This window comes from Salvia hispanica, unplaced genomic scaffold (assembly GCF_023119035.1).
Source record: "Salvia hispanica cultivar TCC Black 2014 unplaced genomic scaffold, UniMelb_Shisp_WGS_1.0 HiC_scaffold_142, whole genome shotgun sequence".
Taxonomy (NCBI): Eukaryota; Viridiplantae; Streptophyta; class Magnoliopsida; order Lamiales; family Lamiaceae; genus Salvia; species Salvia hispanica.
This window is the reverse complement of record NW_025951716.1, coordinates 1-23,278: the sequence shown is the minus strand read 5'-3', so window position 1 is coordinate 23,278 and position 23,278 is coordinate 1. Positions and strand designations below refer to the sequence as shown.

Here is a 23,278-nt window from a genome sequence, read left to right as displayed (position 1 = left end):
TAATGCATCCAGCTTGTCAGATAAGGTGCTCATTGTATCATGATCCGTGGTATAAGCCACCCTAAGTCGAATCTGATCATCTGTCATGCCATTCATCTTTGTTGTGTTGCAAATCTGAATGAACTTGGTAATGTGCTTGTTAGGGTCATCTGAGGATTTGCCCCTAAAAGCAATGTTTTCCGCCATCTGGATCAGTCCTGCTTTCGCTCAAAGGTGTTGGCGTCGATATTATTGTGGGTTTGCTACTCCTGGTAAGCATGATTTTTTTTGCCTTTGACCTCTTCAGTTGCACGATTGACTGTGGGCAATTCCTCCGGTTGTCGTAAAAGCTTCGGCATTAGTGGGAGGAGGGAGGTGGTGGGCCATTGTTGTTCCCTGCCGTTCTCCATCAGAATAGGAGAATAGGACCAAGCTGATTATGATCTGAGCTGAGTGATCGAATGAGTGAAGGTCCCTCCGATCTGAAGACTAATACCCTACGCGGTTAAATGAAGAAGCTTGAATCTTCTTTGTGAGTCTCTATATGCGTTCCTCTTCCGATTTGATGCTTCGATTCTGGATCGAAGGTTCTAGAGGCAAGCCTTTAGAAGCGATGTCTTGCGCTATACATTTGAACAAAAAACCTGATTGTGAGAACTCACAGAAAAGTAGAAAAAAATAAAGCGGTAATGTCTGAAGTAGTAATCTTGATTATTATCACGATATCAAGCTATATAACACAAAAAAATCTTTACGACATGGCAACTTGACTCAACTGTTTTACCCCGAATAATACTTGCAAGTGTACGGGTTATTGTAGCAAATAGCAACAAGAGTATATCGTATCCCACCGAGAGACAATTAAGTGTAAACCTAAGTACCACACAGACCAAATTTCTACTACTATCAGTACGATCGAGAATTTTGGTTTTAAGTAACAACTACCCCAAAGCATACAAAATCAGAGATCAAAATAGCCTTGCATGAAAATATGCGAAATTCAAGGATCAGATGCACAACTGCCCCAACGATTGAAACCGATTTGACATTTAAAGTCTCCAGAATTGTTGAATCAATAAAAAAATATAGATTAAACCCATCCTGAGGTGAGAAATCTGATAGTTAAGATGTAATAATTGATCCCCTTCTAATTCTTAGACCTAACTCTAATAGTTCGATCAGCAAGAATCCCACTCGAAATCCTCAACTCTCGAGTTTTATTGAATTAAGGTGTGAAGTATTCTTCTTTCAAGGTTAAATATTTCATCTCCCGATTACTCTAAGAAACCCTACATACTCCCAATTGGTGATCAAACAATTGTTAGGAAAAAACACAAAATAGTCAAGGCAATTACAAGAGCTAGATAAAAACGAAGTCAATTGGATTAAAACTATGAATTAATGCATCTTCACCAAAAATTCTACATAAAAAGTTTAGTTACTCATGTTCATGGTAGAAAATAAAAAGAAACTAAAGTAAACAATGGAAAACATGATACAGTACAAATTAGCGGAGGAATTGAAGCTTGAATCTTCAATCTTCTTCGAGTGCTTGAGATAGATGGGTTGTGTGTTTCACAGCGGTAGAGAATGAGTAAGTTGCAGCTTTCGCTGCTTGCTGCCTTTCAATCGCGTTTTGTCTTGGAAAAATCGCAAAAATGCGTACCCGGCGGAGTGGAATTACCATTTTGAGCATAAAAACTCAACAATTAAACATATCAACACACCAATCGTGACACTAAAAATACAGGTTAAGTCAACCATGACGGCGGCCTGCCTTGGTAGATGGCGCGCCACTCTCGGCCAGCTGCACTCAAGCCACCGGCGGCCCGGATCCCAACTCCTCTGCCCGCCAACATGGGCGCCGGCCGCAACGGCTCGTCCCGAATTCGACAAGGTCGTCGGCGCAATCCTCCCGACATCGCGGAGGTGCTTCTCCAGCAGGAACTGACTCATCGAGCTCTTAAGGCTCACCATCCTTGTGTGAGCTCGCGGATGAGATATGGCTAAGGCCCAGGGCACGCCTACTTCCTTCGAGCTCGTGACATGATGCGAGGAGGCCTGACACCAACGGTGACGCGTCCTCGGCTTACACCAGTCGCCACCATTATGGCCAAATCTGCGATCCGAATCTCATGCAGAACTGGATCGTCTTAAATATCACAGGGTTTCTTCAATCTTAATTTTTTTAAATTGGGAAATTTGATGTGGCATTATAGGTGTAGCTATGACGAACTAATTCTTCTTAATTTGTAAAGCTAATTGCGATTCTGAATTATTGGATTTATGATGAACTAATTCATAATGGATTTTAAACTCGTCATTATTGCATTAAACTCCATATAATTTGGAGATCAATTAGGAGAATAATTAGTGACTAAAAAAATCGAAATTAGGTTTTAATTTGGTCAAAATCGCCGTTGACCTTTTAGTTTTTAACGGAACTATTGACGGATGACCAAAATGATCAAATTTCCATATGTGCGGGACCTAAATCCAAAGATAAAGTTTAGGACCTAAAAAAAGGTAAAATGGCCTGTTTTAGGACCCGATTTTGGCATTTACTCTTGTTTGGACAACAAAAGGAAAAACGTTAAATCACTTTCAGCGGACATAGCAATGAGATGAAAAAAAGATATATTCCGCTAGGAGAAATTTAAAAGTATTACAAGGATGGTCACACTTGAGAAAACTTTGGAAACGAAATCACTTGAAAATAGAGGAATTGCGGAGGAAATCTCCTACATCGCATTAAGCGAGACATTAACTGTGACACATAAATTAAAGAATAGTGTGCTAAGTGGATGGTGTATAAAGTGCAGGAGAGATTATAGTAGGGGACATAATATGCCTCTTTCAAAAGTCCCCATTAGTAAAGTTTAAATTAATAGAAAAAAGTAAAGCTGTGCGCTAGTGGAATTAATAAAAGCAAGCGGCCTAGGATATTGAAATTTATTTGTGGAAATTATATATTGAATTTTGAATTTGAAATTTTGAGAAAATAATTTTATGTTTTATATTATGGCGTACATTTTCACAAAATAACCCTTTATATTTTAAAAAAAAAACTTGTGAATTTGTATAAATAATAAAGAAAAAATTAAGATTTTTTTTTTTTTCTTTGTGGTATAATGTGATAGAGAGATTAAGTTTTTATTTTTTTTTTCGTTGTTTTACGGAGGAGTAGTAAAATAATGCATCGGTGAGAGAGTGTGTTTACTCTATTTGGGCTACAACTTCCGTTCTCAATAAAAATCAACTCCATTGGAGAATAAAAGCTCCATAGTTTTGCTCTAATTAGAAGTTTTGTTCATTGGAAGCAAATTCGTCTTCATGACTAAATTTTTCCATATTTTCGATTTAAGGATGGGCCTAGTTATGCTTGATAAAATTTTGGAGTTGGCCATTTTTATCTTGATGGGCTTCATTTGAAGACCAATATAATTTTACGATAGGCCCAATTTAATTATTATTTGGTTTTTGGTCTCATTAGGCATGAAAATATTAATACAAGAATGAGCTAATTAAATAATTGTATAGCTATAAAAACACAATAAGACTAAATTGGCAAAAATCATCAATAGAAGTAATAATTTGATTCTAAAGTCCACTTTGAAACTATTTTGACATTTTAAGAAATAGGGTTAGGCTTTATTTTTTATATGGATGAGATTCATTGTTCCATAATTGATGTTTAATTTACCATGGACCAATGCGAAATTAATAATTTTAAATTGAAATGAAAAACTACATAATGAAAAAAAACATCACATATTTAAATTACTCCCTCCATTCCACCGAACCCACTTTCCTTTTGATTTATTGTGGCCCAGAAGATCGAATTCTTTTAAAAATAGAAACATCCTTATCTCTACTTTATTTTCTATCTCTCTCATATTTATTCTTTCGCGCTAACAACAAAATAAAGCTACGTAAAATCTATTATCGCTCAAAGAAGGGATCATCTTGTGAAACGGAGGGAGTACTAAATAGACTGTTGAAGTTAGCCTTCATTGTTAAAATAAAAGTGAGTCCAAAATGTTTAAACACAAAATTACAATAATATTGAACCTGAAAGCAACACATTAATTCAAAAATACTACATAAATGCATTAAGGCTAGTTTATGTTCAAATTGGATCGAATGTTGATTAGTAGTTGAACTCCTGTCTTATTTTTTAAACACTAGAATGGCTTTAACAATCATGTGTAGTAGCTACAACAAGGACACTTTATGGGTTGCCATTCCTCGAGATTCACTCATATCTAACTCCTTCATGTTTACTCCATTAGGTAATCGAAAATCTGGTGTGCACCAACTTGGCTAAGCGGCCCAGCTCGTCCACGGCTTCATAAAAACGTAACACAGGCGGCCCATCCGGCTGCCCCAGAAGCGGAGAAATAAACTCAAAATGCACACCTCTAAAGTTTATGCTCGTATCAAGAAACATCCGGATGGGGTATACGGATTTTCCCACGGTGACGGGTCTATAATCGCCCTGACATTGATGATCACATGTCTCTTTGAGATGCGATGTCGTAACCTAATACATTTGTGTCTAGAGTTGATTCACGAGGACCAGCAATGGGACCGGTGTATGCAGCCTTAGACTCTCTTTCATCAACTGCTTTCGGATAAGGCATTTTTCTCGAGTCTTGCTCGCTGATTTCGTCCTTGCTTCCGGCTACTTCTCTCACTTCATTTTGCAATCTTTTCATGGTTTTCGGGTTTCTTATCGGCTCTTGCCATTGTCACTCAATAGCTTTAAGTGTTGTACTAGTTCCGGCACCAAACATATCACATCGTATATATATATATATATATATATATATAAGTAAACATATACGATTAATGAAAGAGAGAGATGCAAGTATTACCATGATTTACTTAGCTTTGATAGTGTCATCTTCAATAGGTGGCGACTTGCATTCTCTCACGAAAAATCAAGCAATATGTCCACAAATCAACACACCACCATCTCCCTCTCTCCTCCTCCACCCCAACCTATGTTCTTCAATCATGACCTCAAAACTTATTAATCTTAACCACTCTGTGACCCTGCAAATCCCGCGCATTCGCCTTAGTCAACTCGGCCATGTAATGTGCTCCACAAAGGTACAACCCAGGCCGGCGCCCCGTTATCTCATGTGACTCCTTGAAATCACTCCCAACGCCATACTTAAGTTCCCCAACGCCACCCCCTGCAGTCACACATCATTCGTCGAGAGGCGTCATGAGGCCGAGTTCACGGGCTGAAGAAGCACCCGGTCGATGTTGTCAGCCATGAGGGAAATCTCTTCCTCCCTCACGCCGCGATAGAATCCCGAACCCTTTTGTTGCTCGGAAGATGAAACACACGCCATGCTGCGAATGCGCATGCGTCCTCTCGTAGGTGCGTACGCCACGTTCACGGTTGTTGTAGAACCGGCGCTGCAGGATGCTCGATTGGGGCTGTTTGAAAGATTAGGTCCATGGGTTTCATGATCTCACGTGCAGCCTCGGCCTAGGAGGCGATGAGGATGGGGACCTTGCCGAAGTGGAGCGGCATGAGAGGAGGCGTGGCGGCGGGAGAGTGGCTGGAGGGATGCGTGGGGGAGTGAGCCCAGTGGAGGTTTCCGATTGGGAGCTTTGGTGGAGACGAGGAAGGCGGGCGTTTCCGGACCGGAGAATGGCTGCGGGCCGTTTGTGGAGGAAGAAGAGGAAGATGGAAGTGGAGAGTAGCATGGCGAACAAATGTGAGAGGGAAATCATTTTCTTGTTTGTGGATACAGATCTTGGCGAGGGTGTAGTCTCATTCATGGATGGTCTGTGTTTTAATGAAAATTTGGTAAAATAATAAATGATAAAAAAGTAGGTAAAATAAGAGGGATATGAAAAAGTAGGTATGAAGAGAATAAAATAAGAGAGATAAAATAAAGTAGAAATAAAGGTGTTCATGATGAGTAATCTTGATTAAGATAAATAAAAAAGGATAATAAGTCATTTTTAGTTGGACGAGGAAAATAACATAGAATAAGAATTTGGTTTGCTAGTGCACCAAGTCATTGAGTTTAAACATATCTTCATAAATTTAGGATAATGACCTATTACAACATGACACGTTGAAAACAATGCCATTACTCATAACACATAGGTAACACATAGTCCGTCATAAGTCAATACACTATCCTTTCACCGCATTTATATCACTACTTTTTGATAGGAGGATTAGTCTTAGGGTGAGTTAAATTGATTGTGAGGATGAGATTGAAGTGTTCCATAATTATGTACAGAGTATAATTCATGTTCATGTACCATGTCTCAATCCAAATTAAAACATTTAATATGTTTATTATAAAAAAAATTATATCATCATAAGTATTAATTTAAAAATTTAAAATTTTAATCAACTTTAATAATCAATTTTATCATATAAAAGTTATATCATGTGAAAAATAATTATGTATCCTAATTAGGTGCAAGCGTAAAAAAATTGACTAATGTAAATACAAAAAATTTAAATTAAAAGAAAAATCGAGAAAAACATGTCAAAATTAATAAATTTGGCCAACAAAATTAAGCTGAATCCTTGTACTTAGGCTCGGGGCCCTGTTTATACTTTATAGAGAACTAATGCAATCCGTCCTAAAAATTTACCACAATTTTTCTTTTTAGCCTATTTAAAAAAAATTGTATTTCTACATATATTATTGTATTCGCAAAGCAAACGGGCGGATGATAAAAATTATTTTAAAGAAATTATAATATTTTTAAATTTTGAATTTAAAATTTGAGAAAATAATTTGCATATGTTTTTTTTTTTTTGTGATGGCGAAAATTTTGCCTGAGAATAATCACTTAAAATCTCAAAATTTTGATAATTTGTATAAACAATATACTTTTGTCCGCCGTTATGTTTTATAGTTTTTCGTTTTGATTCGTCACTTATTAAATCGTCATACTTCGGTTTTTACTCTTTTGTTATCATTATACCTCACATTCTACATTAGCTCATTTCCCCTCAACATATATTATTAAATTAGGATAGACATATATCACTAGCTTTTTCAACTTATTTTCCTTTATATTTCTTACAATTTTATCGAATTAAAGTGAGGCACGTATTAAAAGACAAAGAAAGTAGTAAACGATGAATTTTCAAGGTTCCACCGTACTACTAATTAATAGTACTTTGGACGGAGGAAATACTACATTTGTATTCAACAAAGAGTTATAAGTAGTTAGATACCCACCAACTACCACCACCCACCAACTACTAATTATAAGTAGTTATATTAGTATAGGACTATAGATATTAATCCATCATAATAACAACTTGCCAAATTAAAATTAGGGTAAATTGCCTCTAAAATCGTCAACTTTCACAATAGTTTGGAATTTTCCGTAAACTTTAAAAGTTGCGTGGAAAATCATGAACTTTGCCTTCGTGTGCCGATTTCCCGAGTCGAGTATTCCGGCTAAGCAAAATGATGATGTGTGCGTTTATCTTGACATTGAAGATGATTTGGATCTTTGAGTGTGTTTATTCTCATTCTTCTTCCACTTGATTTACCCTAATCCTAATTATAAAAAAATAAAAAATAAAAATAAAGAAAAGAAGTAGATCTTCTCTTTCCTCACTCCAGCGCCGCATACTCCCCTCAGCGCCACCTTGCCGCCAGCTCCTTGCGCCACGCCTTTTCCCACCATACCTTTCTTTCCCTCCGCTTTCTCCCTTTTTCCCTCCTCTATCTCTCTCCACTCTCCAACCTCTTCGCCGCCGCTGCCACCCTTTGTGGGAGCGAGCGCGAAGCCATCGCCCTCGAGTCCTTCCTCTGCGGCTTCGCCCCCATGATCACCATCCCCTGCCCGGCCAGCTCCTCCCTGCTCTCCTCTCCAGAAACCACCGCCGACCGCCCTCCCACCTCTCACTCCAAATATTTAAAGGCAAGATCCCCAGTTAAAAGAGGATGTGGGGAGTGGCTGTTCGGTTATGATGTTACACCCCGTGGATGCGGAGGAGTTTTAGGTGATGTTGTATCCGACGCACAGCCCTGCCGCCGCTTGGCCTTTCACTGCACTCCGGTGCACCACCAGCCCTAAACCCTATACTCGAGCGAATTTTTTTCAACAAACACAAAGCGGCGTCGTTTTATGTTCCGAGCATATAGGACAAGTTTATGCCGGAAAATTTAGAGTCGGGTCATTCGGGGAAATTTGCACAACAGGCAAAGTTCATGATTTTTCACGCAACTTTTTAAGTTCTTTGGAAATTTCCAAACTATTGTGAAAGTTGACAATTTTAAGGAGCAATTTACCCTTAAAGTTACATAAAAAAAATCAAAATCAAAGAATACTAAACGAAACATAGGAAATTATGCCGTATAGCGCATGTTGGTGAACCGTTACTCCAAGCTAATGTTTTAAAAAGGTATCACGATAAGATAGACACTATTATAGACAAGCCACTTTTTTGTACACGGCCACAAAAATTTGTTCATCCCAATAAAACCCTGACCACAAATCACATTATTTTAACAATGATTGGCACAAATCACATTATTTCCACGCCAAGTAGTCAGCGATGGCGTATTTGCCCCTCCCCGCCCAGGCTCACCTGTCCTCCACAATAGGGAGCCGTGCCGTGGCCGCCGAGGCTCCCCAAACTTCTAGCTTACACAGACAAGTGTTTTAAATTTAATATTCTAGCTATTAAAATATTTATATAGTGCTTTCCACAATAAATGATTTGTAGTATTCTTTTATAGGATGTGCCACTTAAACTGTCATTTCATTTTTAGATAAATATAACAAAATTCTTTTAGGTCATTGGGATCAAATTCGTTCTTCATGACCAAATTTGTCAACATTGGACTGGCCCCATTTTTTGATCCAAATGAGCCTTGTTTTGTAAACCCAGTAAAATTTCTGGATTGACCCATTTAGACGCTCACAATCGTGCTTACTTTTTAATCCATTCAATAATGATGGGCCTGGCGCATACAGTCGCGCTTATTTTTTAATCCATCATGTATAACCTATTAATTAATAAAAGTAAATAATTAATTGTAAGTATTTGAGAGTATCTGTAATTTGATTGCATAGTTCACCATCTAAATATAAAAAGTTAAGTTAATGTTCAATAAGAATCTAGACTACTGTCAAAATACAACAAATTAAAACTTATAGTCCTATATATTTTCGTCAAAAATTGAATCGGTTAAAAACCAAAGTTTTGAGTATATATACTTTATATATGTACAATCAATTAATTCTTGAAATAAACTTTTTCTATAGTTCTAAAAAAAAGGAAAAGAAGACGACAAGTATTGTTAAAAAGGAGATGTTTGTTACAATCAAAGTCAAATTTTTTTTATTCATATGAACATGATGCCATTAGAAATACTCCCTTCGTCCCTAAAAATTTGTCATTTTTTTTCATTTCCGTCTGTCCCTAAAAATTTGTAACCTTTCATTTTTACCATTTTTTGTAGTGGACCCTATATTCCACTAACTCATTCTCACTCTCATTTTATTATAAATCTAATATATAAAAGTAGGACCTACATGCCACTAACTTTTTCAACTCACTTTCTATTATATTTCTTAAAACCCGTGCCGAGTCAAATAGTGACGAATTATGGGGGACGGACGGAGTAGTACTTAACAAGTATGAGGAGAAACTACTACAAGTAAAGGAAACTTTTTATGCATTGTGAGTCCACTAGATTCACTCACATCCAACTGTTCAATCTTTGCTCCATTAGGCAATTCGAAATTGAAGTTAAGCACTAACTTTGCTAAAGCAAGCTCATAGACTGTCGTAGCGAATGTAACACCTGGACAACCCCTCCTACCTGCCCCAAACGGGATCAGCTCGAAATACAAACCTTTGTAGTCTATGTTCGTCTCAAGGAACCTCTCCTGATAAAATTGTTCAGGTTTTTCCCATAACAATGAATCCCTAGCAATTGCCCAAGCATTCATCAAGACACGTGTGCCGGATATGATGTCGTAGCCTAGTACTTTTGTGTCTTGAGTTAATTCACGAGGAACTAGTAATGGGATCGGTGGGTGCAGCCTCAAACTCTCATTTGTCACTGCTTTTAAATAAAGCATTTTCTCTAAGTCATCCTCATCCACTTCTACCTTGTTTTTCACTACTTCTCTCACTTCATTTTGCAATGTTTTCATGGTTCTTGGATTTCTTATAAGCTCGGCCATCGTCCATTCAAGAGTTGTGGATGTAGTATCGGTTCCACCAGCATACATGTCCTTTTGTAAAGATTCATACACATTCATACTCCATTATTTATGAAACATTCAAAACAATTGATTCATTAGCCTAAAAATCAACTAATCGAAATCATGCATGAATACTCTAGTATATATCTAAACCAACTTTCTATTATTTCAATTTGTATATTACTCCTATATTAAAATGAAAGATAAGAAAAAAGGGGGATACCAGGATAAGTTTGATACTTATCGTCAACAGAAGAGCCCCCCCATTCTCCCCCTGAAAATCGCAATATGTCAACAAAATCCAACTCATCACCATCCCTCTCTCCTTTCTCTATCCCTGTGCTTTGAAGCACACTCCCCAAAAACTGACCCAATGCTTAGCCCTCTCTCAATTCTCCCTCCACCCATCAAACCTCCTCACCCAACTCAGCCATGGAATGTACCCCCAAAATAAAACCCCCAACGCTCCTCGAACTCCGCTATAATTTGTGAAAATTCCTCTCTCCGGGGGACTTTTTCCCCCACCCACCATGCTGATCACATCGTTCGTCATCGAGCCACCCGCCCCTCAGGTTGATCCCCCCGTCATGAAGACCTGATCTTGTCGACCATGGGGACGTCTTTTCCCTCCATCACGCGGCGGTAGGTTTGGGACCCTTTCCCGCACAGGAGATGAAGCACCCGCTGCGGATCCGGCGCCAGTACTCCCCGTAGGGGGGAACCCCCGTCTCTGCAGTTGTAGAGGAGCCCCCGGGGGATGCTCATTTGGGGGTTGCGGTAGGCCCTGGCTTTCTGATTCCGCGCCGCCCGGCTGGGAAAGGCGACGAGGACGGGACCTTCCCGAAGTGGAGGGCATGAGGGATCCGTGGCGGCGGGAGAGGGACTGGAGGGATCTTGGGGGGGGCCCCCCACCTGGTGGGGTTCCCCCCCCGGGCTTTTGGGGGAGCGGGGGTGGTCTTTTTTGGGGGGATGGGCGTGGCTGCGGCGCCATTGTGGAGGAAGAAGAGGGGGGAAAAGGGGTGGGGAGGATCAGAATCAAGAAATGTGAAGAAAAGCATTTCATTTGGTGTAGTAATTTGCAGAAAAAAGGAAAAAATCAATTTAAATAAAGTATAGCTCAAAATATTTCACATATTGGTTAAAAAAATATACACGTTTTTTATGGATGTTTGGGGAGTACGTGAATGGGAAGCAATTAAACATGGCTTTCTAACATTAGTGATATAGGAATGATGGTAAACCTTTGGGGCTCCAAAACCCCAATGGTCGTAAGAGTTCTTTTTGTATGGTAAATAAATTTCTTTGCTTTAAAATTGGGGTTTTTGGGAATAGTTTTTTCAAAAATCCCAAGATATTTTAAATTAGGAAAATTTTAGATAGAGAAACCAAAACCCCCAATTTTTTTGGATTTTTCGTCCCCGACTACGACTCTTATTATATTGCTTCATTTTTTTAAGGAAGCTCAATTTCACTCATAACTTTCTATATATAGAGTCTTTTTTTTTTCTTTTTCGGGAAAGTAGGATGTTAGAATTATGGGGTGTCTTGATTATCTAGTTTTATCTTTCTAACTCTAATCTAGTTTTTTTTATATATGAAGTTGTTGTTAAAAATTTGGTTCCAAATTCTAATTTTATGTATACTTTTTGTTTGTGGGCCCAAAAAATTGAAAGGGCTAAATTAACGTAAAAATCTAATAAAATGAAACCTAAGGAAAAATGTCTCGAATTCAAGTATTTTTGATCGGCCTTTTAAAATTTTTTTTTTTGTTTCCAAAAAAAGGAATATACAAGAAACTTAATGTTACCTTTGGTAATCCATTTAGTATTCAAATGAAATTTGAAACTATCTTCTTATTTAAGAAAAAGAAAGGGGTGAAACGTTTAGTCCATATTAGGTGGGAGCGTTATAGCATGAGAGGACTTGAAGGTCTCTTCCATGATTAAAAGAATGAATATAAAATATTGTGGAAATTATTGAAAGCAAAACTTAAATGTAAATTAAAATCTTTATAGCGGGGGTTGCGTGCATAAGTTTTGATCTTATTTGTTTTGATTAAATTTTACTATAATCCACGTTTGAGTCCACGTAATTACAACTAATCATGTCATTATTGTATATGTTCACGAGATTCAATAAATTAATAAAGCTCTTGCTTGGTTGGTGGCCGTTCAAATACTTGCAATATTTTATGTTAACTCGATTCATTGAATGAGGTTTAATTACTAATTACAAGAAATATACTCGAGTAATAACTACTCCAGATAAATATGTATTGAGATACATAAATAATAATAATAATATTTCATATTTATATATTTTTTAATTAAAATTTAGTACTGGAGTATTTATTTTGACAAGTGCTTTAAGGTCAAAAGGGTCCGTTGTGCTTTGCTACGAATTTTTATCAACAGCCAAAACCCAAGCTACCAATAAAATATTATCGATATATAAAAAGGTTAAATTCAAATGAGAACACTTCTTATAGTGTGAATTGACGTGAAATTCAAATGAGAACACTTCTTATAGTGTGAATTGAACGTGAGAATCATTTTTACCTTGGAGCGTAGATTTACACGTACACACATCTAAAATATAAAATGATTTGAATCTTTTATTTATGAGTACCAAACACCATACTCTATCAATGCTAAGGGACACCATAATTATATAGGTTGAATATAGTTGTTAGATCGACTAACTTATTTTTAACACAAGTATCCCAATGTATGGGGCTAATCTTGTCATACAGTTCTAGCATCATCTCTCAAGGAAAATGGGATAGCCTTAGTCGATTTGTTCATCTCACCCTATTAAGCTTCACCGTGTTAGTGATCCGAATAAACTTAGTAAGATGCTTGTGGGATCTTCATTGGCCTTCCCATAAAGCATTAGCCTCGGCCATATTTAGCAATCCGGCTTGAGCTCAAAATGATTGGCATCGATCCCATCGTTGCCAATTGGTGGGTCCTCTACCTCTCGTAAGCGTACATGTTTTGCACTGCGCCATGGCTTGTTGTTCATTTTTTCTTTAACCTGTTTCACCAAATCCAGAGTGTAGTTGGAGTTGATGGACTATCGGATCTGGATGTGGTGCATTGTTCTCTCTTGTCCGCCATTGTATTGCAAGGGTAGGGTTCTCTTCTTAAGAGCGAAAGTGATCGCCTTTGGTTGAAGCCTTCTCTGAGCTTTCTCCTTGTTGGATGCTTCGATCTCAAGATCAAATAACTCTAATGGTTGCCCCTTAGAGCGAGTGAGCATACAACCTAAAAAGAAAAACACAAAAGTGAGAATAACTCAAAAAGAAAAAAAAAGGAAAAAAAAAAAAAAAGAGAAAAGTAAAGCAATTAAAATCTAGATTAGTTCTTAATTTTTATCACGATATTAGGCTATAGTAACACAAAATTGTCCCCGGCAACGGCGCCAAAAACTTGACTCGACTTATTTTTAACACAAGTATACCCGCAAGTGTACGGCTAATGTAGCAAATAGTAAGCAAAGAGTATCGTTCCACGAGACAATGAGTGTCAACCTAATTACCACGAACCAACCTCAACTACTATCTAGATGAATCGGAATTTTGGTTTTTCTAAATCTATTTAAAAGCAAGGTAAAACAATTAAAAACAAATAGAGAACTAAAGCAAATAAGAGAAAACGGATGTAGATCAGGACGAGGAAGGTAGAATCCTACGGGATCGATAACAATTATCCTATGCTCAACTAATTTCCTAACTATGCCAACAAAGGGTCTCAAGGGTTATTAAGCTATCACTAAGGTAAAACTATATCTTTTTTCAAAGCATATAATTTGTAGATTGCTACTAAACAAAGTGTCCTTCCTAGAACTAAGGTAACAACTCCTAAAAGCTCCTAAGATACTTAGCTTCATTCAATGGCTCAAATCGTCGATTATATTGGCAAAGATGTCAACTTCTCTTTTTCAAATTAAACTACTCACTTCCCGTATTATAGTAAAATCACGTGCATTTATAAGGTGATCGATCAAATAAATGTATAAGCACAAGAGGAGTCAAAATAACCACATGAGCAAGGCATAGGAAAAGAAAATCAATTAAACATAAGAATCATTGTATCTCCTCCAGTAGAACTCTACGAAGGGTTTAGCTACTCATGTTCAACACAAAAGTCAAAGAAATATTCAAAAACATTGTTTGAATAAGAATAAAACTAAAAGTAGAAACTCCTAGAATTGGATTGGCGGATTGAGGCTTCGTCTTCAATCTTGCGATGAATACTGTCCCTCTGTTCATTCTTCTATTCTTTCTAGATGAAAAAAGTGGTATTTTAGGGTATGAGGCTGGTAAATTGTGTTTGGGCGTTTCCTAGGCATATATACACCTGAGGTTAACTTTGGGCCCGAAATAAACTGTCGACGAAGCTGGCGGTCGCAGGTTGGGTGTGCTGTCGAAGCTAGCGAGTCGCCAGCTGCTTACGGCATTTTTCTCGTCTTTGCTAGCGGGTCGCCGGTTCGTTTGCATGCGACTGGCGGGTCATGCTAGGTCACTTGGCGCAGTCTTGGTAAAACGGCCATAACTTCTTCTACCGAACTTCGATTGAGCGTTTAAGATATCCACGTGAAGCTCTTTCGAAGACGAAGAGAATGGTATGCATTACATGCGAATCGGACTTCAAAATCTCCAGAAAATTTATCTCGAACATTGAGCAGTGCACATCCACATATTTTGTACATTTTTCTACACATTCTAAGTAGCTATAACCATGTGCTCAAAGTACACAATATATGATCTAAACCAATTAAACTACCCTCTAAAATCATGTAAAATCCAAGTGAATCAGATGCTCACGTATTTTTTAACTTAACTAGATTTTATAATTATGAAGAATGGTTGATGATTATATATCTGGTTATCACGGTGTCTATATCAAAAAATTGTATTAATAATCATAAACAATATGTATCTTTCGAACGCAATGTCGAGACAGCCCATGTGGACCAATGACTATATTAATATCATGGGATCTGTTGACCAAAACTCATGTTTTACAGGTGGCTGAATTATTGATGGGAAACAAATTAGTAGTATTATATAATATCACTATACTATAACACTTTCTTTTCATAATTATATTTTATGTTATAAATAATATCCATACATAGGACTAAATAAAAAATTAATTGTAACAATCAATCCTTAGAACTACACTAAAAAAAAAAGCAACAATTGTTTGTTAAATGACATTAGCGATCACATTTGCACATCTATCATTTCGCAAGAAAAGGGATAGCTTTGGTTTGCAATTCCTTTTTCATGGTCCACCATATTTGCGACGGTTATTTGGATTGATAGTTTTAATTCATGCTATTAAATGTCAGGAGTTAGGTTTGGTATTATTACTCCTTGAGAATAATGTATACTTCCACATGTACCTCAATGAATTTATTTAATTCCTAATTTACCCCATACTTGCCCCAGCAATGTATACATGTCATTAGAGTTATGATTACAATTGATTTTAATTCTGCCATTCATAATACTCTGTTAACCATACACCTATATATGTCATTATACCAAGAAGCAAAGAAAACGACTCAGGAGCTGCACTTGAGAATAAACACATCATTCCTGTAATTTTTCGTCAAAAGTCCAAAAATGTAGTAGTTAAATTCAAGTATTGAAACTGCTATTTTAGATTTTGCTGTTGAAAGAACTACAAGATAAATACAAACTACCAACAAAATGAAGTGAACTTCACAAATGCAATTTTTACAACATAAGAAGCATATCTTGAATATGACTATGTAACAAATTGTGGCATTTCAGAATACTAGTTTATATGAACTCGTGTACCTACAATTTGCATCCAACCCTTGGAAGTTGGAACTATACCTGCATCTCACATACCAACCAATCAGTATATGCACATACAAGAATTTCTTGATGATTTAAGCATCATGTGACTTCTCCTAGCAACAGCTACTGTTCTGGTTCGATGGCTTATGTGTTCTCACAGATTACTCAAATGAGAACCAATATGCTCATGAAGAGGGATCTTAAGCTTTGGTGCTACCATTTGATGCATTGGTAATCCTTTTTGCCTCGCTCAAGAATTCGACAGCTCGCACGCTTCAGCAACAAGTTGTATTGTTCTCTCCGGAGGAGGAACGCCTTCTTCTCCATAACTTGGAGGAATTTCTCCGGTTTTCAGATCAATTAATAAAAAAAAAATAAATATATTATCAAGAACAAACCTCCAACATATGCACAATGTTATGTCCTTGGCAGTTTGAGCCATATATAAACAAATATTTGATGAAAAGTATCATCACCATGGCTTATAAAACAATATCTAGAACAAAAAAAACAAAAAGACCAGAAAAATCAATTTATGGTGGAAACTTCTCACAGTGAATCGATAAGCATGGCTGACCTACTGTAGATGTAGTTTATAAAACTGAGCTCCATTGAAATTCTCAAAACTCTCATTTTCTGATTCATATAAGATAAATACATGTCCAGTCAAATAATAAACTGCTCCAAAATATAGAATTGTAGAGTATTACTGATACACGGTAAAATATTACAAAAAAATACAAATTGGAAAACCACAAAATAAACACACCAAATATCACGCCCTCCAGCGTCGTGGAGTGTTCAACCATGCAATTTTCTTGGGAATTCGTAAAACACAGATTACCAAAATAAATTGGAGGTATAACATTAGGGATTTTCCAATGAATTGAGAAAAAATTGATTGCCAGAAAACTAACCTCGAGGTAGTGTGTCTGGCTAGGGCGGTTCGACGACCTTTCTTCAGAAAACGGCTTAGAGCTTCGACATTTGTGCAGAATCGAAGAGGAAGGAGAAATGAATGAAGTAATTTCGCGTAATGTGCAAAATTTTGATACAAGGGCAAAAGGGAGGGGTTTTTAGTAAATGCATACAACTTATCTTTTTTAAGTAGAGACCTAGTTATGTATCGTAGCATTTTGGGCAGAAATGCTAACCATCACTAACTGCACTTATTAGGCGGGCCACAGCCCATAACTCGGGCCTTCCACAAATTGAAAAAGGCAAACCAAATGTATGATAACGTCAGATAACAACCACTAATTGTTCCTAAATGTCAAACCAAACCCTCCCTTAGTGAGCACTATGATGCTCGCTAAAATGGTGCTTGCGAACATACACCGTGGCTCGCATAACATTTGTTCTTATTTCAAATTTTTAATAACTAAAATGGTCAATAAATTGGACTGATACCAAATTTCATGCATTTTTTATCAAAAATAAATTGCTTAAAAATAAAATTTAGCTACACTATATAGTATATTTACAGTTATGTCTTTTTAAAAATTAAAAAGTCGATATTTGCAAAATATAGATTGTGATTTTAACTAATTGCAAGAAAAATTTGTCGACAAAGCTATGAAATGTTGTTAAGGTTACACAATTGACTCAATCATTTCATAGAATTGATTAATTTATCTAAACCTGGTATCTAAATTGATGTTCCTAAAATAAGTTTTTTTCTCTATAAAGAGGTGACCTTTCTGAATCAATGCTTCACCAAAAAGAAGAAAATGGCAGTTCTACTACTTCTTTTCACTTTCTTCATCCTACTTCTTCTTCTTCCTCAAAAAACTCCACTCATTCGAAAAGCCTCCACCGTCACCACTAAAGCTTCCGATAATCGGAAATTTCTACCTCGCGAACCCTACCCCATCGTTCCTTCCGGTCTACGTCAACGCTACGGCGAGGTGATCTTGTTAACATGGTGATCAAATGAAGTTCTAAAAGCAGAGAATTTGTGATGCTACATATCCAATGTCAAAGATAATATCTAGTTGTGCAACGTTGGAGCCGATGCGTTAGCTCGCTTCCTACATGGAACAAGTCACTTGGTGGAATCGGCGTTGTCGGTACGGCTCGCCTAAAAAGGAAGGACCACACCTTATTTCTCTTAATGAACATTGTCTTGTAGTTCGATTTTATAGCTTGCTTTGTTAGGGATTTAGGGTTTGACTAATGTTCTAGGTTGTTCTCTAGCATAGTATACATAGAGACAAAGTTGTAACTGACCGCATCGATGTTCAATGTAAAGCTTAATGCAAAAACTCTTTTCTTCCTCAAGTTGCAATGTCTTCTTTTATATCTTGCTTGCAAATTCGTTTTTTGGCCATTTTTTATCATGGTATCGAGTAGCTCGATTAGGCCCTTTTCTTATCTTTGCTTTGTTTCTTCATATCAATGGCGAATCCCAAGCTCAAGTGAGCATGATAATGAATACTCTGCTTCACCAAACTATAGCTATTTGCAAATCAAACTTTCCCACAAAATACATCGGCTCTATCAAGCTCACTGAGGATAACTATCTCATATGGAAACAACATGTTTTGTCACTTTGTGAGAGGGTATGGCCTTGAAGGGTTCTGACGAGAGCGAGATCCCTCCACCACGAGTCATTACCTCAACAAACTCCACTCAAGAAAGAGTGAATCAGATTATTTAAAGCTGGAATATCGAGGACCGAGGTTAGCTTACTGGATCCAATCTTCACTTTCAGAAAGTATCATGATTTTGGTTGTGGGACTAAGCACTAGCCGGAGATATGGGAGGCCATAGAAACGAGTTTTGCCCATCAATCAAAGGCCAAAGTGATGCGTATCGGCACAGCTTCAATCCATAAGAAAGGAATCACTCTCATGAGAGCATACTTGAACAAAGTAAAAAGTTTGTGATTTGTTGGGAGCAGATGCAAAGTTTCCGAAGGAGATCAAATCTTGCACATTCTTCTGGATTGGGAGCGACTACAACCAGTTGTAGTCACAATCACTTCAAAGTCAGAAGAACTAACGTGCGAAAGTTTCTGCACTTTTGACGAGCTTTGAGACAAGGCTAGATTCATCTGTGAAGACTAGCTCAATCAACACGAAGGCTCCATCCCAATGCTAATCTTGCACAAGCTGGAAATCGAGGACCAACTCAACAACAACTATAGAGGAGATGGAGGCAGATCCTTCAACTTCAGGGGAAGAGGTGGCAGATCGTGGTAAGGAGGAAGATCGTGGCAAAATCATCTGCCAACTATGCCAAAAGCCAGGCCATGGTGCGATAAATGTTGGCATCGTTTTGAGCAAAACTTTGTGCCAACTCCTCCTCAAATGAGAAATCCAAGTTTGCAAGGCCAAGGAGGGTTCAATCGGATGAATCCTCGCTTAATGTTGTCAAGCCAGGAACCGAATGTTGTTCAACACACTGCTCCACCTCAATATGCTCCACCTCGGGATGCTCCATCAGAATATAATGTTGATGCCTCCTCATCCACATCTTGGTACCCGGATCAGGGCAACTAATCATATCTCTAATGATTTTGGAAATCTCGACTCACCTACGAGTACAATGGAGGTAAACTTCTTCATCTTGGTGATGGTAAGGCATTAAGATTAAACATGTTGGTAATTCTATTTTCAAGCCAAACTCTAACCCTTTATCCAAATCACTTTTTATCAATAATCTGCTTCATGTTCCCCAAATATCTAGAAATCTTCTTAGTGTCTCCCAATTTGCTAAAGACAATGGAGTATTTTTTGAATTTCATCCTACCTTTTGTTTTGTGAGGGAGCAGGGCACCAAGGAAATCATTCTCAAGGGCACCCTTGACCTTGGACTTTACCATTTCTTCCTGCACAAACCTACTTCCACCGCAAGACATCAAGACCAAGATGATCCTTTTTCCTTCCATAAGAGCAAGTGCGTGTCCACGCTACTAGCTCAAAGTCTTTAGATGTTCCTGTTTGTTCAGCTTCTACTTTACCTTCCTCTAATTCAGTAGTAGTTAGCCTAGATTTGTGGCACAAGCGCCTAGGTCATTGTGCATTTGACACAATCAAGAAGGCTTTACTTCACTGTAACATTTCCTATGATTCAATAAAATCAAATTTTCTCGCATATCTTGTTGTGTTGCTAAGGCTCACAGTTACCTTATGAAGCTTCTATTACAGTTTACCATAATCCATTAGAACTAGAGCATAGTGATTTATGGGGTCCATCACCTGTACTTTCAAGAAATGGTTTCAAGTACTATGTTACCTTCATTGATCACTATAACGGTTTTACTTGGCTTTTTCTCCTAAAATCCAAAAGTGATGTCTACTCTGCCTTCAAGCAATTCAAATCTCTTGCTGAAAATCAACTCAATGTTAGAATCAAAACCTTGCAAAGTGATTGGAGAGGTGAGTTTCAAGGTCTCTCCACTTTCTTGCAAGAATTTGGTATTGCACACAGAGTCTCGTGTCCCCATACCCCTCAACAAAATGGATTGGCCGAGAGGAAGCATAGACACATTATAGAAACGGCTTTAGATATGCTTTCTCAATCTGGTTTAGACTACAAATTTTGGGATGATGCGTAGTCACGCATCCTACATCATCAATAGAATTCTACCCCACTTCTGAGAATATCTCTCCTTTTGAAAAGTTTGTTGAAAACCAAACCAAATTATCTAGAGTTCAAGCCTTTTGGGCTGCCTATGTTACCCACTTTTGAGGCCTTATAATAAACATAAGTTTGAACCTAGATCCTTTCCATCCACCTTTCTTGGATACAGTAACACTCATAAAGGATACAAAGCCTTGCTGCCATTTGGAAGACTCATCATAACTCGAGATATTGTTTTTGATGAACTATCATTTCCACATCTTCCTAAGTCGTGAATACTACGCTCAAGCTACATCATCTCCTGCATTCTCCTTCCTCTTTCCCCAGTCCACCTCAAGTTTTCACGTCACATCCCTCTCACCGCTTCTCCATGCTCACGACATACTCATGTCAATTCTCCAACTTCGCGATCACCTCCACCAGCTGAATTTATTGATGGTGCATCTCCTCATAATTCTCCTCCAGCTCCAGCTGATGGTAACTCATCTTCTCCTCATAATTATCCTCCACATTATCGCATCATCCGGTCATCATCACTCCAGAACTCCTCTTCTTCCACTCAACCAATCAATACTCCTACTCATTCCTCTTCTCATTTACCAACGCTTGATGTTTACGCCAAAACATCTCACCAAATGATCACTCGGAGTAAAGCTGGAATTTTTAAGCCTAAAGTGTTCATGTGTCTCTTGATTGTATACCTAGATGCGCTCTTGAGGCCTTCTTGATTCCTATTTGGAAAGCAGCCATGTTAGAGGAATTTTGGCTCTGTTGAGAAACAATACTTGGATTCTAACCAAACTACCTCAAGGCAAGAATTTAATTGGTAACACTTGGGTTTTTAGATTGAAGAAACATGCTGATGGCGTATTGCTAGACATAAAGCAAGATTAGTGGCGAAGGCTTCTCACAGGAACCTGGTTTTGACTTTGGTGAAACGTTTAGTCCTGTGGTCAAGCCTACTACTATCGGGTTAATTCTTTCTATTGCTATCTCTCTTGGCTGGAGTATTTCACATCTTGATGTGAATAATGCTTTGCTACATGAGACAATCTATAGGTTTTGAGTAAGGTGACCCCTCTCTTGTCTTCAAACTCAACAAGGCATTGTATGGCTTAAAACAGGCTTCAGGATCTTGGTTCCTAACTATTCAGTCGTACTTTTATCTCTTGGTTTCTCCCAATCCAAAGCGAGATACTTTCCAATGTCAAAGATAATATCTAGTTGTGTAACTCGACTTATTTTAACACAAGTGATACCCGCAAGTGTACGGGCTAGTGTAGCAATTAGCAAGCAAGAGTATCGTATCCCATAGAGACAAATTCGTATCAACTTAACTACTACGAACAAATGTTGACTACTATCTAGAGAATCATGAAAAGTTTGGTTGTTTTTCAACACTAATAAAAGCATATGATAAGTAAATAAACAAGTAAAAGCAAGTAAACACAGAGTGAAAAGATAATTTGGAGAAAATTGTGGAACTCAAGTATCCGATGCACAATTCCAAGCTCTTATCCAATCAAATTGTCTTACCTTTTGGTGTCCCTAGAGTTATTAAGTCGACCACAATTATAGATTAAACCCCCTCCCGAGGTGAGAAACCTGTAGATTAGGTGCTAAGATTGAAGTCCCCTTCTAATCCTAAAACCCCTAACTCCCAAAAGCTTCGATTAGGTCAAAGACCTCACTCAAAACCTCAACTCTCCCGAGTTTTATTGCATTAAGGTGTGAATTATTCTTATTTCCAGATTAATTATTTCATCTCCAGATTAATTTAATTAATCCTACACAATCAAGTGGTGATCAAGCAATTGAAAGGAATAAACAAAAGAATAATCAAATAACTACAAGAGCAAGGCAAGAACAAAATTAATTAGATAAAAACTATGAAACTAGTGCATCATCACCAAGAATTCTAAAAAAAAAGGTTTTAGCTACTCATGTTCTTCATAAAAACCATGTTCAAAACAAAAGATTCTATGAAATACATGGAGAAAAGATTAAGATACTCATGTGAGAATGAATCTATGGAATGGCAACTTCAATCTTCCGATTGGAAGTCTTCAATCTTCAATTCCCTCTCTCAAAGTGTTCTTTGGGGGTGTGTATGAGTGATGGAGGCAGTGGGTGTTGAATGATATGAACCCTAGGCGTTTTTCCTTTAATCTCCCATAAAAAGTCGCGATTTTGGCAAGAGAATACGCCAAAATAGCGTACCCGGCCGGGTGGAATTATAAAGAGCAAAATTCACCCGGCCGGGTGGTCATTTTCGACCACTTTCTGACCCTTTTCGCGCAGAATCGCTGTACCCGGCCGGGTGAATTTATAGTGTAATAATTCACCCGGCTGCGTGAAAGTTTCTGGACAGTGCAGTGTTCTTGTAACGGCCATGACTTCTTCTACCGAACTCCGATTGAGGTGTGCGAGATACCCACGCGAAGCTCTTTCGAAGACGAAGAGATTGATATGCATTAGGGGCTGATTGGACTTACCAACATAATAGAGAAGTAGATATAAACATGTCCAATTATAGACAAAATATGATCAAATTCATACATAACCACCCTCTAAAACCATGTAAAATCCAAGTATGTCATTGTGCCACGTTGGAGCCGATGCTAGCTGCTCCTACATGGAAGGAAGTGCTGC

The 23,278-nt window shown here is 37.8% G+C and overlaps 1 protein-coding gene and 1 long non-coding RNA gene across 2 annotated transcripts; both read right to left on the bottom strand.

The window, feature by feature from the left end:
- Positions 1-9,621: 9,621 nt before the first annotated feature.
- On the bottom strand, positions 9,622-10,230 carry LOC125198400 (cytochrome P450 71A6-like). The gene has a single exon (XM_048096754.1). The coding sequence runs from the start codon at positions 10,228-10,230 to the stop codon at positions 9,622-9,624; it is 609 nt and encodes a 202-aa protein (XP_047952711.1).
- Positions 10,231-15,887: 5,657 nt separating this feature from the next.
- Positions 15,888-16,309, bottom strand: LOC125198401. Its single transcript, XR_007172398.1, has 2 exons — positions 16,257-16,309; positions 15,888-16,075 (listed from the first exon to the last, which is right to left on the bottom strand). It is a non-coding gene; the product is annotated as an uncharacterized LOC125198401 (long non-coding RNA).
- Positions 16,310-23,278: the final 6,969 nt, after the last annotated feature.